Genomic DNA, 16,282 nt, shown 5'->3' with positions numbered 1-16,282 from the left:
GTGTCTGCTGCAGGTGAATTGTTTCTTTCATTGCCACTGCTGAGAACCAGCATCTGTGGGTTCAGTATCCTGACTTGACAGATGAGTAATTTCTCCAGCTCCTTTGCTTTGTTGAGATGGAAATGACTCTTGCCTCCAGGTCCTGTCTTTAGAGGTACATTCATTGGCAGGCTTTTGAAAAGCAGTGCAACATTGTGACATGTGATCTTCCGTAAGTGTATCCAGGGCTGCAAGTGGACTTCCCAGTCAGGGGTCAGGCTTGTCTCACACAGGATCAGGTTGCTGAGAAAATCACTCAGTGCAGTTTTTGTTTTCATGCATTTTTTTTCTCCTCAGAAATAATGTAACTAAGCTCGTGTGTTTCCTCCTTACTATAGGGCACAAGTTGTTTCCTCCGATGGATCAGGAACCTGGATGATGAGCTGCACGCTATTGTGGCTGGTAAGTTAGTAATAAAAGAGTGTTCATTGTTGTAGCATTGGTGGCAGGATGAGGTGCAAGCCTGCAAAGCCACTCAGTTTTTGTTTCTTCCTGCATTGTAAATCTAGTCCCTGCTGACGCACCCACCAGTGTGGGAAGTTATACTTGCTGTCTGGTATTCTGAGTTGGCAGTATAATAACTCAGGTTGTCATAATTGCCAGAAATCTTAGAGGATGTGTTGTAAAGTACCCAAAGACTTGTTTAGACAATTATCTAAAAGTTATTAAGTTGAAGTCCAGTTAAGATTCTTTAAAAATCTATTTTTACCCCACTGGAAAATGATATTTAAATTGTTAAAAGGCACTTAATTATTTTATAAAAGTAAAAATTGAAAGATTGTTTTCTAGGGTGAAATGCATGTACTTAAGTTAGCTTAGTCTCTAGGATTCCAGCCCCAGCCTCTAGTTTTCTACGTGTATAGAAAGGTGATGCTACGCACAGTAGTACACTGACCTCACTGAAAATAGTTGGAGCTGTTATGAAAATAGACGAGAGTATTTCCTTTGAAGAAAGAACTGATACCAGTGGCTTTTATGTTTATGTTTAAAAGTAGTCTTGGGCAAGACCACTACAGTTTTTTAAGTAGTGTTTCTTGTTATGAGTAACTCACACTGTATGTTCTCCACCCTGAAGATTATTGGCTCTACTTGTGAAACATGGATAATGATGTCTTACTCCACTCTAGTGTCAGTGGGCTTGTTACTGAGTTTTTTCCTAACTAAAGGCAATGTGAAAGCGAATATTTTCCTATTTAAGAGAATTAACATTCTGATGACTTAACCACAAAGAGAAAATTTGCAATCTGATCAGCTTCTCGTTGTCATTTCAGGGTTCTTGGCAGGTGTGTCGATGATGTTTTACAAAAGTACAACAATTTCCATGTACCTAGCTTCCAAGCTGGTGGAGGTAAGCACAGATCTTATGCCTGAGAAGTTCCCAAGCACACAGCATTTGCAGTGCTCTGGAGCTGCTTCAGTTGTAAGAGTAAACTACTACTAAGCTCTGGTTCCAGCTAAGTTCTGACAGTCATATCTCTACTTAGGTTTATTTCCTTTACACAGACAAACACATAGTAAGCAGTCCTCAGTCCTCCATGCACATGAGCACGCACCAGCATCTAGACAGTGACTTCACCTCTGCTCCGCCACCCCACATACCGTATTGTGTCTTTCCACCTATGCAAACTCAAGACGAATGCTTCTTAAAACAAAATCAATAGTACTGCCAAAGTGTGGCCAAAATACCTCTTTTTTTTTTTTTTTTTTTTTTTTTTTTATTTAAAGCCCATGAGTGATTAGATTTTATCTTCCCTAAATATCTTACGTGTTTGTGCCATCCTCTCTTTGGGCCATTCAAAGGCTGCTTTAATTTGTATAGTTACCCCCCTTTCCTCCTCCTTCATTAGATGTTCTCGCCCTCCTCTCCGCTTCCTTTCTTTGATGTTTCTCCTGTCTTTCCTGTGAACCATTAACTAGGTTCAAAAGCTTACATTTAACCTTTATTTTCCCAGGAGTGGGTAAAGGAGTGTCATGTGTGTGTCTATTGTATCATGTTCAGAAGTGTCTGCTTGTCTTTTTGTTAGCTTCGAGCGTTGATAGGACCAACTTGAGGCTCCTTCCTCTGGCTCACAGTCTGAGCAGGTGTCAGTGATCATCTCTCAGCCCCACTAGTTCATTGAGTTACAGCGTGGTGCAGAGGCATGAGCATGGATCCCAGCACCAGGAGATAGAGGCAGGGGGTCAGAAGCTCAAGGCCAAATAAATCCATTGACATAGGGTAAAACTAGTATTGAGATGTCAGCCAAGCAGTGGGATGCTTCTCTGTTCTTGTTTCATCAATTTATAGATGTTTCTAGCAAAATAAACTGGCCTGTACAGAGTGCTGATGACACTTTAATGAAAATTGAAAGCACTAATCATCTGAGGTGTCTTTGAAATGAATTTAAATGGTGTACTGGTAACCATTTTTCTGTGGTTGAAGTTAATTTTTGTTAAAATGCTATACCAGCATTTAGTGACTGATAGGAAATCCCACTTCATTTCCAGCTTTCCACCACTCTGGCAGATATGTGAGGTAGATAACACTTGAAGAGAGAAAGGTTATTCTGGCTCATGGGTGGTAGGCTTCAGTCTGTTCTAACCAGCTATTCCTTTAGCTGTATGTCATGTGGGGCACAGGTGGAGCACAGCTTCTTACTTTATTTACAGCTGGGAATGGACTGAAGGGGGAGGGAGGAGAAGTTTCCTAGTGTCCTCTTCCAAGGACTGCCTCCAGTAACCTCCAAGGAGGTCTCCACATGGGCTGGCTGCATAACCCTTTCACTTCCTCCCACTAACAGCATTTTGGGGACAATCTGTTAATATTTGGGTCTTTGTGGGGCATTTTAGACGCAAACTTTGCATTGTATAAATTTTTTCTTGGAATTTAAGAATAAAATGTATTCTGTGTTCCCATTACTACAGTAGGAGCTAGCAAGCATATGATGCATACAATAGGGCTCTGGCCCTTCACTAACTTAGAATGTGGTTCGGTATATGTGTTTAGTGTGATATTTAGGAGCACAAGTATCAAAAGATTAGAAGATAACTTCCATTTATTATCTCTATGATGCTATTTACATATATTTTCTTCAACATGAATATATCTACCTTATAATAATTGCCTTTCATGTTATTTTGGAAACAATGATTAATAAAGTGATTGCACATCCTGTTTTCTAAGTAAGCTGTGCCTCTGTATGTACTCTACAGGGTTTCTATATCCCAATTACTTATGCATATTCCTTCCCATGTATTTCTTTTTCCATATATATTCCTGATTGATTCATATGTAATGTATTTTTCCTGTCATTTCTTCTGTTTCTTTTTCTCTTTGAGTATGGTAGCAGTTGTGTGTCTTATTTTTTTAATGTCAAATTAAAAAATTAATTTGGGGGGGTTAAATTTTAACAAGGTACATGGATGTTGCAAGTGTGATAGCTGCAGAAGAGCACCAGAGGATGAGGATTCCATCTGCTGTCCTTGGAGAACTGTCCACACCTTCTTGAAGCCTCCATCCAGTGGGAACTCCAGACTCTTTAAATTTCTTCCCACATGCTGTCCAGTTTTCCCTTAGTTTTCTGTATATCAGAAAACCTGTTGCCATGAATTTCCCATTCTGAATGTATAGGCAATATCTTTTCTGTGCTCCCTGCATGCTTGCCTGTGTGCGTGTGTGTATGTGTGCGCACACACATGCGTGCACATGTACATGCGTGTGTGCCTTGTGTTGTGTCCCCCTCTAACATAGCTGTTGGTCTTGTGTGCGTTGAAGTGTACTCATCTTGCTGCTTTCCTGCCATCCTGTGACAAGCTGGTGTTGTAACTAAGAGCACAGCACTAGGGAACTTTAAGAGCAACTTGAGACACTGTTTTGCTTTTTAAATCTCAGTGAAACTTTGGTTCAATTCTGTTTTGTTTTTTTTATTTAATTTACTAGTTAATTTTATTGTATCATAAATTTATTGGTCTATCACCATTTTGAGCTTTAAAGTGTGATAGTTTGAGAAACATTACAAATAAATCTTTTAAAAGTTCTCCTTGGTCAAATTCCCTTTGTTCCCTGGGAGATCTGAAGAACAGATAATACATGCTTGACATTTATATAAATGTCACATGTAGTTACGCCTCTCTCACAGCTCTCCCCAGAGTGCAGGGTGTGTATCTACTAGGCTTATATTTTGTTCACTTCTAAATTCCTTGCTCGTAACACTGTGCTCATCATAGTTAACATCAGGAATGAACAAGTCTAGTACAGGGGAAGAAGCACTTAAGCATTTACAAAAGCATCCAAGAATAAATGACATCAATGCAACAGAAATGAAGCACTGTTCAGTTTCACGCACAAAAGCATCACTGCTCAAAGCTGGAGTTTGGCATGAAGGAATGATGGAAGGAAAGGCCAGCCGAGACCACTGTCATGAAAGATGTGAATGATTGAGACGTAGAGGAAATAAAAGGATTCGGAAAGGCAGAAAATGTACTTGCAGAACTCACTACTGATTTAATACTGCTCAATTTTTAAATATGATCTAAGCTCTTGCCTTATGCTTGATTTTCAGACGATGTATTTCAAGGGCATCGAGGCTGGAAAGGTTCCCTATTTTCCTCAAGCAGATACTATCATCTATTCCATCTCTACAGCAATTTGTTTCCATGCAGTAAGTACAGCTCTTGTGAAGACAGCAGACGTTTCTATTTCTGCCTTACATTAAGCCAGTGACAAGGGTGGGGGAGATCGGGAGAAATCGAAGCCTAGCAACACTGTTGTTTGTCACGCTTCCTTCTTACTGGTTTGTTTTCTCAGCAGAAGAGCTTGCATGTCTCAAAGCACTGAACGTGTTAATGGGCTAGGTCTTGCTTGAAGAGCAGACCAATATTTATGTCTAAAAAGAATACAAGGAAGGGTGAATTCATAGCCCTGTACTGCAGGGAGAGCACCCTGATGTAATCCTTCCTGGAGAAAAGCTACCTTAAGAGTCTGCACGGGTGCCCTCTGAGACACTCCAGCATTCATTCCTCAGGAAGGGGAAGGAGAAACAAGTCTCATCTCTCTGTGTTTCATTGGATTTTTTTCTGTCTCTGTATTAAAGTCCATTGATGAGTTTAGGCATAGGAGGAGCTTTTACTTGCTTTTCCCCACAATGATGGTGTCAGCTTGAAGCTCAGTAAAGTCAAATTATCAGCTCTCTAATGCAACATCTCATGCTTCCTGATAAAGATGAATATTCACTGATTATCATCTCAAAAGCAGCATGTCTACTTAAAAGCATATTGACAACGATAGATTCTTGAGAGTCTTAAACATAAAAGCAATTCTTTTCATCACTAAAGTTTTTAAAGTACAACAAGCAACAAGAATAGAGATAAGAACTACTATATTTCTTAAGACTGCAGTGTTTGTATTTACTAAAATAAATATCCAATTGAATAATCTTAGGCTGTTATGGAAGTTCAGAACTTGCGACCATCTTACTGGAAGTTCCTTTTAAGGCTCACCAAGGGCAGGTAAGTGACCAAGTTGATTTCAATGTTTATAACAAATTAATAACCTTTATGAATATATTATAAATGTCTTTGTTCCCAGAGGGAATATTCTCTCAGTGGTAAATTAGTTAGTTATATGTAAATCAATATGACTAACGTAATAAGAAATAGATCTGAGTGAAAACTTTGAGTTAAAACTAAATATTTGACCTTTTTCCTTATAATATTTTAGACGTTAAATATTCTAGATTAATGTGCTTATTTGCTAACTGCCAGTTTGTCAGTAATTAGATAATCAGCATTTAATCTTATCTGTGAATCTTTAAACTCTTCTTTATATAAATAACAAGTTCAAGTTGGGAATATAGGCCAATGGCAGATTTGCTTAGTATGTGCAAGTCTCCTTCATGACTCCAGGGCCAGGTCTCCTGCCGGCTGAAAGTGGTGACAGACAAGGGAACCCCATTAATCTTAACTGAGTTCTTTTGGAGAGTTTGACCTAATAGAAATAGGCTGAAAGAGTTGGACTTCAATTCTGGTGACTGTTACTAAGGGAAATATATTTACTCTCACAATCTTAGGTTTATTTTGTTTTTTAATGAAATAGTAATCTATATGCTGTACTCTGTTCTGTGTTGCTATGAGAGATTACCTGACTCTGAGTGATACACATACTAAAAAGGTTCACTTGACTCATGATTCTTGTAGTTGGAAGATATGATTTGGAATCAATTTCAATCTACTATCTTCTCCAGAAATGAAGTGATTGTGAATAAGAAGGGAGACCTACAATCCTTCCCCCAGCTCTTCATAAGAATCCCCAATCTCCATCCAAAGTTTGACTGGGGGGCTACCCTATCAAAGGAGAAGGGGATAGAGGATGGGGGATGGTCTCTGGGGGGGACAAGGGGATTGCGTTTAGAATATAAATAAATAAATACATAAATAAACACACATACATACAAACATTAAATAAATGAATTTTTTTTTTTGAAAAGTGAGACCTTAAAAGTCTATCCTGTGCACCAACTAAAACTGCTTTATCTTTAGGATTGGATGATTGTTAATATAAGGTATAGTTTTTAATCACTACATCTTTTTTAGTGTGTTTGTGTTCATGTGTGTGTGCAGCGAAGGTTATAGATTGGCTTGTGGGAGTCAGTCAGGTTTCTTTTGCCATGATCTGGGTTCTAGGAATGGAAGTCATATCTGACTTAGCAACAAGTGCCTTTACCTACTGAGTCATCTTGCCTATCCATGAAGGTAATGTTTACTCTGTTTTATTAGTTCTCTTCTGCTGTTTGCTCTTTAATCATTACCTATTTGCATATTGTTGGTAAGTGTTAAATAGTATTCTGTGATATAATTCATCAGAAAAATACATAGTCAAGTTTTACATTTGAAACCATCTACTGTATAGGGTTCTAGATGTGTTTAAAATACTAATCAAAGGCAATGGTTTTGCCCTGGGGATTGATTACCTTTTAAAACATAATCCTAGACAGTTACCCTTGGTCATTGGGGTGCCTGTGCTACAGAGTTCCAGGGCTTTTGCCTTGCCAAACCAACCTGACGTTGCATTTCCTGAAAGCCAAGTCAGAGGAATTGCCTGATTTCTTTCATGAGTGTCTTTACCGGTTTCTGTACTGTGTTCTCTTCCACAGGTTTGCACTAATGAACCGAAAAGCCCTGGACGTGTTTGGTACTGGTGCATCTAGAGAATTTCAGAACTTCATCCCCAGACTAGACCCACGATACACAGTTGTCACACCGGAGCTGCCCATAGACTTTTACTGAAGATAACTATAACTTATTGACTGTGTCTCACCATTTTCTCCTGAAGAGTTAATTATGTTCAACACAGAAGGGGCCCAAGCTGAACTTCAGTGTTATGTCAATGAGAGATGCTTTTTTTTTTCTTTTCATACCAATCAGAAATACAGAAGCTTTTTAGAAAGGCGTTGCTTAATAATTAAGCTTCCTCTGTAGCCAGAATCTCATTCTGGATCATGTAGTATTGATATATTGTTGATTAAATTATGTCCACAAAGAATATTGAATAATCTATGTAGAAATATAATAAGAAGAGTATACTTAAAAATTACTTTAAAAGATGTCTTTAGTTCATTCCAATAGAATTCTTGGTCAAAACTAAGAATATTTCTTCACTTTATGATTTGCAAAGGATCACGGGTACATGGATTCAGTCCGTGATTTTTATGCTTTTGAATGGATTTCTGTAGCTATGGGGTGTTGGAGATGGGGAGAAACCTCCGTGGGCAATGCTGCTTTACTGTGGAGCATTGTGGAGAAAGTGGCCATTCTTATTTCAGGGATAAAAAACGGGTTTCATACCATTTGGCCCAATGTCATGGTGGTACCCATGCTCTTTTGTTCAGCTGACAGTCCTGTCTCTCTTTGCAACCAGATTGGCTGTTTGGCAGCCTAGTGACCTTATATGATAGTAGCAGCTTAGGAACAAATGGAAACTGACATGTGCTGCAGTAAAGAAAATGTCTCAGTGTTCCCAGGAGTGTCACACTTGAATATTGTCAAGCACACAACTTAAAAGCCAATCTTTATACCTCCCGTAGGCATATTGTGTTTATTTTCACCACAGTGGCCATGCTCTTTGGCTCTTTGTAGCTCGGTTTGAATACCATTGGTGTTTTAGAAAGGGTTAAGATCCCATTGGACAGAAGAGCTTTGGGTCAGTCTGACAGTTGGTACCCTCTCTAATGCCTCACCTAAATGGGATGTTTTGTGACTAAAAATGTGAAAATGTAGTGATTGTTGGGAGTTTGTCTCTCACTAATTGGATTCCCGTTCCCCTGCTTCCTGTTCATTAACCAGTTCACTCTGGAGTTAAGGGACAACAGATAGTCGGTGCTGATAATAGAAGTAGTCTTGGACAGCTGACTGAAACATGATCACTTGGGTTTTCTGGGGCAAGTTGTACTTTTCTAAGTTAATATAGAAGTTTAAAGTGGTTGTGATGTGTTTAGTTAATGTAATATATAGGAATTATCTTTAAATATATAATTTTGTTGCTAAAAAGGTTTCAGGCCGTTGTAAGTTACGCAGTAGAACTTGTGTTATGACAGGAATTGTTAACCCAGACATTAAAAATACTTATCTCCCATATTCAGTTGCATCAGCACTTGTATTTCTGTGTAATCCTATCCGTGGTTGTTATGGTAAATTGAATCCCTACCGAGAGACAGACTCTAGTGCCATCATGTAACAGAACCACGTGAGTTTGGTCAGAATTCTGCATTGTGATTAGCTTCTGGAGTGGGCTTACCTACTTGGTAATACTGTTGAAGGCTCAATTTGGTTTTGGACTTCAACACTGATTCATTAATGCAGTTTTAGGTTTTATTCACTGGAACTGAACTGATGATTAGTTCTGTGTTTACTTTTGAAAATGAAGTATTAAAGCACTGAGAACGCCTGGCTACCTGGACCTCATTTTCTCCTCTCAGATTTTATGTCTGTTGTATTTTTCTTGTCAGGTTAAAAATCTATTTTAAGCCATAAGTCATTCTTTTCATTGATGTTAAACGGCTGTGATAATGATTAACCCTATTAAAGTGTGCTAAAGGGTGTTTAGTAAAATCTTGCTGGTCAAAAAGATGCATTTCTATAAGGATGTATTTTTAACAAATTACACCCATGTTTTTATTTTATGTAAAATGTAGTAAACAACTACCATGCAGCAGAATACAGCAGTGAATGTACAGCTCGAAGGCTAGCTCGCTGGCTTGCCGTGACAGATGGAGAAATACAGTTCAGACTCTTGAGCACAGTGTACTTGTTCAAGCAAACAAGAAGAAAACATGCTATTTCTAAAGACAGTCTGTGTCTTTCTTTCTCTAACTAACCAGGTATTGACTGACAGCTGCCTGTCATCATAAATAAGGGCAAATAGATCTCTCCATTCCAAAACAGGTTTTTATTTCCATTTTGCTTTTCCAGTTCATTTAAATTCTGAAGAAATTACATCCTCAGCCTGCATTTACCAGAGTGGAATATCATAGATGACACTCCTTTGGTCTCCCCAGTATCTTTGTGCAGAGTGAAAAGCAGTGCACTTGGAGCAGTCGTGTAATGATCATTTCATGTGTTAGTAAAACTGTAGAAGTGGCCCCAAGTAAAGACTGGGAAGTTTGAGACTGAGCAATTATCTTGGGTCTCTTTGGTTCTTACCATCTTTTCATCAAATAGTTCATTGAGATATTCACTTCTGAACACTACCTGATCTCATTGTCTTTTTTCCTAAAAGCTGTGTTTGGCTCAGTGCTTTTAAAGGTAACCTCTAAACTACAAGTGTCTCTGAGATCAGAGGTGGACAGCATCTTGGCCTTGATACAGCATATGTACTAAGACTTCAGCAAGACAGAGAGGGCATCGCTTGTGCAGCTGCAATGGATATGAATACTGAAGCCTGTTGCTTCTAGCTGAAGGAAAGAATCCATCCCGGACCTGAAGTTGTCCTCTGGCCCTTTGATATGTTCTTTCTGTGTCTGCTTCCCTGCTGTTTGCTTCTCTTCACTTTTCTCTGTCTTTCCATGTCCCTCTCTCCTCCTTTCTCTTCCCTCATCTTTCTTCTCCCCTATCCCATTCCTCTTGTTTCTCCTCCCTCTTAGCCTTACTATCTTTGTGTGTGTGTGTGTGTGTGTGTGTGATGCTGAAGATTGAAGCCTGGGTTTTTATGTGCGAGGCAGATGTTGTACCATGGAGCTTCAGAATCACTTTCCCTGACATCTGCCTCCCCTTTGCCCATTTTCTGCTTGCTGATGGTATTCTTTGTTTCTTGGGCTCAAGGACTGCTGTGAGATCTTTAGTGTTCAACTGGTCCAGTGTAGGAAGAGACATTTCTGGGCACACTTAGGTTTTAAATAATTCTACACCTCTTAGGTAGGGTGATATGGAAGGTGACTGCATAAATACAGCAATCCTGTTTCTCTGTACTTTGCCTTTAAGTTCAGAACAGTCTCTTCTTGACAACCTCCTGACATCACTTGGCTGTGGAATGTGCCATAGCTACACAAAAGGGGCAAGAACTAATGTCTTACTTCCTTTTACTTTCTTGTTATTTTCCCATAAGTCTGCACTTGTATGCATCAGGTGAGATAATGTACTGGGCTTTATCTTTTGTTCCTAAAGACCTAAAATCCCCAATAAAACACAGACACAAACCAGAAGGAGCATCAGGCCAAGTACAAGAAATAACAGAACCTTCTGCTCCCTTAAACTGTGGAAGGTGGGGTGTCCAAGTCTTGGTGTGCAGGCTGTGGGCATTCAAGTATTTACCTGTGCTTCTTAGAGTCAGTTTTCCTCTGTGGCTTGAAGAGTCTTGAGCTCTGAATGAAACTGTATTATCTCAACTTACCCTGCAGATTCATTAATATGAACCACTTAATTTCTGAGGCCTGTTTATTTCCTTAGTGCTTGGAAAGCCCTTCTCAACCATTCAGCAACCTGTAAGTGAGTTTTCAGGTTATTTGGTTACGACAGTAAAGGCTTAGGACAAGGAGTGAAAGCATGGCATGTGCCATGTGGGTGCTCAGTATGGGCCAAGTGAGAGGAGAGCAGAAGCACACACCTCAAGCCTCACTCTTCTCCTCTTCCTTCCAAGCCAAGAATGGGCTTGGCTCCTTGTTCTTGGTATTTATTTCTCCAGAGTAGGTTCTTGAAGGAAAAGACAAAAGAGGCACTATTTTTGCTTGATAATTTCAGATCAAAGGTGAGTGAGTTAAGCATTAGTCTTAATGTATGTGCATCTGTGTGACTTACTAGAGATTTTAGGTCTTTATGAACAAAAGATAAAGCTCAATACATTATCTCACTTGGGCTTTTTGGGACCTGAAACTGTGTTATTGAGTTTATAGGGAAATAGGGTAGGCATGGTGGCTACCAGTAATCCCAGCACTCCAGAGATGGAGGTGAGAAAGTGAAGAGATTAAGGGCAGCCTGGACTGCAAAGTGAGACCCTGTCTTAACCTAGGAAAAGAGACAGAGGAAAGCAGGTATTTTCCTCTTCCTGTTACATAGAGGTAAGTTGAATTTAGTCAAAATGAAAATGTTTCATTGTGTTTCTGTAACATTGAGTCAGATGCTATGAATCTACTACCAGACTACTACAAGACAGTCTGTGATGGGGAAGGGTGAGGGCTTTTTTATAGAACCATTAAAGTGGCAGCCATGTCTGTAAGCAGTAATTACAAATATACACCTTACTGGAGGCAAGTAACCAAATGGGTACTATCAAGGTACCTTGTACCTTAAGTATCTTCAGTGTGTGTGTGTGTGTGTGTGTGTGTCTGTGTGTGTGTGATGAATAATAGCCCCAAGATGCTTATGGAAAACTGCTATTTCCTCATTAATATGAAAGCAAGTAAATGTATTAGAGCATTTTATATGACTAGTTTTAAATATTCTTCACTTGAAATTTGTGATACAGATAAAAATTTGATAGGGATTTTTTAAAATTTCTGCTACAAGCAGAAATAAAGTGACATAAAAACTTGCATGGGCAAACTTTCAAAAACAGGCATTGTTGCACACTGGCACAACCCCAAGAGAGCCCAGGAAATATAAGGTGTGAGTAAGCCACTAGCCTTCTCTCGGATCCAGGGTCTCAAGTTCATATAACAAGCATAGGGTTGCAGTCACTGTCAGCTCTTACCTACTGATGCTTTACTTCTCCCTTCCTGATGGAACCAGTGTTCGTGGTTGGGACAGCACCATACCCAGCCTCCGGGAGTAGGCGGAGACTGTCCCAAAACACTCAATCATCTTGTCTGTTACTTCTCTAATCAGTTTTTTTTTTTTCTTTTGAGTGACTAATAAGATGTAATGGAACAACTGGGACAGTTTAGAGGAATTTCTTCTTTCAAAGAAAGCCCACTTTACTTCTCCTCCTGTTCCACATGAGTGGTAATTAATTGTCTGTAGATGATGGTGGTGATTTTCTCAACATTAGATGAGAAATACCAAGACAAAAACCAGCAAGTTGAACATGTCAGGGAAGGAAAATAGAAAGAGCACACTTCCTGAATGCTGTTCTTAAGCCAGTGACTTGATACCAGTGACCATGTATTTCTGAGCATTTTGAAGAAACATCAATCCATTTCTTGTTCCATTATTAAAGAATCCCATTGCTTTTGATCTAAACTGTTTCTGATACAGTCTCCTCCCACACAAATCCCACCAGTTTCATTTCTTATCATGCCCTTGGTCCACTTTTCTCCCCATCCTGCTTTAAACACATCAGCTGAAGAAAACACGTAGAAATAATTCAGCAAAACCTACAAAATAAAACATTACATTGAGGATGTTTAGACAATACCAGAAATTCTGGATGTTTCCACTACTTTATTATTATACTCAGACAGCAAAATGAGATTTGAGTTTAGCTGACATAAATCTCCGCATTCCAGCTGCATTTCTAAGCATAGCTTCTATGTTGTCTACTGCTATGCCCTTTTAGTTTGAGGAGTTACCAATTTGTTCAGATGTGTGAAAGATTTTTAATGTATGCACATGTATATTTGGGAACATGCATGGAGGCCAGAAGACTGTATTGGATTTCCTCTGTTCTCCACCCATTGCTTTGTGGTTGAATCTCTCCATAACCTGGGGCATCAGTGATCCTCCTCGCCTTTACCTACCTCTGAGGTCACATTAAAGATGATTCCAGAACACCAGTCCTGTGTACAGGGACCCAGATTAATCCTTATGATTGTGTAGCAAATGCTTTTAACCATTGAGTCATCTTTGCAGTCATTTGTTCTTCACACCTTAGCTTTTCTGGTTAAGATGGCCCCATGAACGATGTTTTAAAGTCTCAGTTCTTAGTATATCTTTTCTCAGGACTGATTTTCCATTCATGTAGCTCTTTTCATTGCAGTGGTTTTTCATGCAAAAATGTCTGGACAGATCTGACTTTTGGAATGATGTCTGTATATTCCAGCCACACTGGAAAATCCAAGAAACTCCAGTTAAAGCAGCACCACCTGACTAGCTAGCTATGTTTTTGCAACCCCCAAGCTACTTCCTGTTCCAGTTGGGATTTGGGATTGGGTTCTTGGCAAACAAGACAGTATCACTGAGATAATTTAGTTTTGCATAAGCATTTTTGTTGAAGGCCTACACCCCTATATACCAAACCTGTATGTTTGGTAATTGGTCTACCTTCCATACAGAATGGACTTCTGTTTTTCATGGATGCTAATACATACTCTCTGCAGCCTAATTTTCCACTGGAGAGGCTTCAGCTTCAGCAAGCCAATGCACATTCAGTTTGGATCAGTTTACGTCATAGGCTAGCTGTGCCATCTTTATGCAAGAAGCCCTTGGCAGCCTTGACATCCATCTTCCTGCATCGGTTTGCCCCTTCCACAAAACACATTCCATTTCATTCTGGTAAACTGTGCTTTCATACTTGCTCTGTAAGTTGTGGCATCTGTATTTAATTCATCCTCCTCACCTGTGCCTATGTAATTCCCTATGTGGGAGCAGGGTAGAATAAGCAGTGTTCTCAGCAGCTGCCTATTGACTGCCTGCAAACTGAGTCTGTAGACCAAAAATCTATCCTCCAGTTATCCCTATAAATGTCTGCAAAATGTTATTCTTACAAATGACTTTGTAAATATTCCAGAAATTGGCCTCTACTACTAACCCAGCAGTAGTTGGGGCCAGTTTGGCTTTGGGTTTGAACAAATGATTTGTCATCTGTTTCTGTTGTTTGTTTTTTCCTGATAGAGTTAGAATTCTTGACTGTCTTCTCCTTAAAAGCTGCCAAATCTAAACTAGAAGTAGACAGGGGAGGACACAAGGCTCTCCCACTTGATTTCATGAAATAAAATTCACAGAAAGTTTTCCCAGAATTCCTTTGTGTTTGGCTTAGTAACATAATACTGTTTAGTTTTTCTTATGTAACAGAATCTGAGAAGATAATGGTTCCAATCACTTGACCAGATAGGCTGGTCTCTAACAAGTAGTTTCTCCAAACAATCCATGTTAAGGGGAAAGGAAGGAAATCAATGTGGGGAAAAAAAAAAAGAAAAGAAAAAGAAGTCAATTCTCTAGCCTAATTTACAGGAAATGACCAATTCAGACTCTGTATCCCCTATTGCTGTGAATCTTAGCTAGGGTCACCCTTATAGATTTCTGGGAATTTCCATTGTCCTAGGTTTCTAGCTTGTTCCTGAAATGTCCCCTGATCCCAGTTTTTCTCTTCTAGTACTCTTTCTCCAACTCATCTCTGTCTGCCAGTTCCTGGCTCCAACCCCACCTCTCCTATCTCATCTACCCTAGATGTCTATTCTAGATTCCCTTCCCAGGGAGATTCATTTCTCCCCCCTGAGACCTCCTTGTTACGTAGCTTTTCTGTGTCTGTGGATTGTAGCATGGCTATATTACTTGCTCTATATCTGCCGGCATTGGCTGTCACTTCTGCTTCTGGTCTTACCCATTCTGACAGGTGTAAGATAAAATCTCCAGAGTCGTCCCAGTGGAGGGATTGGAACACAACCCAGCCACAAAATCTTTGACCTACAATTTGTTGTGCCTACAGATGTTTGGGGATAAAGGTGGTGCAGAAATTGAGGAGGTAGCCAACCAATGACTGGTCTAGTTTGAGAAACATGCCACAAGAAGGATCCCACCTCTAACACTGCCTAGAGGGCTAGGATAGCCTAGAGACCCAGGATAGAACCCAACACGAGTGAAGAGGGAAAAGTGAATGAAATGATTCCTAATGCTATTCTGCTTTACTCATAGATTAGTACCTAGCCCAGTTGTCATCAGAGAGGCTTCAGCAACTGATGATAACGGGCTGAGTTTCTGTAATGGACTTTGCAGTCCCCAGAGTCATCATCCAATACATTTTTTTTTCATCACACATTTTTGCTCCTTAACCTAGTCTATTATTTCAATACATTAGTACAAAAATGAACGAAAATACAGACTGAAAAATCTCAGGGCTGAACAACATTGTTAGAGACACTGAATTTTTAGTACAACCTAAAACTTCTGGTCCAGCTGTATACACAAGTGAGCTTCACCAACAGCAATAAATAGACCAGATTCCAGGAACTGGAAACTCTTCCTATTTTGTTCTATAAGGCCAGTATTCTCTTAATATCAAACTGAATTTAAGAACAAAAATGACAGTACCTTGTGACCAACTGGGACATCCACAAAGTTCACAATTGGAAATCAGTCAGTTTGAAAATCAAGGTAATTCAGCATATATAAGTATGTATATACACATATATATGTATACACACATATGATACAGTAAGGTGAATTACCTTCTGATTCACTGCTCATATATGAATCAGTAACATGAATCAGATACATACATATACATATATATATAAGACAAATATACATACATATATACATATGTACATGCCAATTCTAAAATCTATTTGGAAATGAAACTCTTAAATAACCAAATTTACTCTGACAAAAATAAGTCTAAGAGGGGTAGACACCTGGACTTCAAAGCTTATTTTTAAGCTTTATAAAAAGCATGCCATTCCAGTGCTAATGTGAAGACAGACAAACTGATCGATGAAACCCCATGAGTTCAGTGTCCAGTTGCTAAATCATTGCAGTGTGGTGCTTCATTAAAGGAAAAGCCAATCTTCTCAGTATGTGCTAGTGATACAGCAAGAAAGGGATCTTGAGTCTCAATGCAGACAACTACAAAATTAATTTTTAAAAAATACATCTAACTTAATAGGTATTCTAAACCAAAATG

The 16,282-nt window shown here is 39.2% G+C and overlaps 1 protein-coding gene across 2 annotated transcripts in view; it reads left to right on the top strand.

Moving 5' to 3' along the window:
- Tmem135 (transmembrane protein 135) overlaps nucleotides 1-8,971 on the top strand; it is a 180,781-nt gene extending 171,810 nt beyond the window's left edge. For both annotated transcript variants that reach the window (XM_034516600.2, XM_076937588.1), the window contains 5 exons: nucleotides 378-441; nucleotides 1,311-1,387; nucleotides 4,581-4,679; nucleotides 5,459-5,526; nucleotides 7,170-8,971. In XM_034516600.2, coding sequence (XP_034372491.1) covers nucleotides 378-441; nucleotides 1,311-1,387; nucleotides 4,581-4,679; nucleotides 5,459-5,526; nucleotides 7,170-7,302 — 441 coding nt within the window. In that variant the 3' untranslated portion in view covers nucleotides 7,303-8,971. The remainder of the gene's footprint in view (nucleotides 1-377; nucleotides 442-1,310; nucleotides 1,388-4,580; nucleotides 4,680-5,458; nucleotides 5,527-7,169) is intronic.
- Nucleotides 8,972-16,282: the final 7,311 nt, after the last annotated feature.

This window comes from Arvicanthis niloticus, chromosome 1, assembly GCF_011762505.2.
Source record: "Arvicanthis niloticus isolate mArvNil1 chromosome 1, mArvNil1.pat.X, whole genome shotgun sequence".
NCBI classification, from domain to species: Eukaryota; Metazoa; Chordata; class Mammalia; order Rodentia; family Muridae; genus Arvicanthis; species Arvicanthis niloticus.
This window is presented reverse-complemented; position numbering and strand designations above follow the sequence as displayed.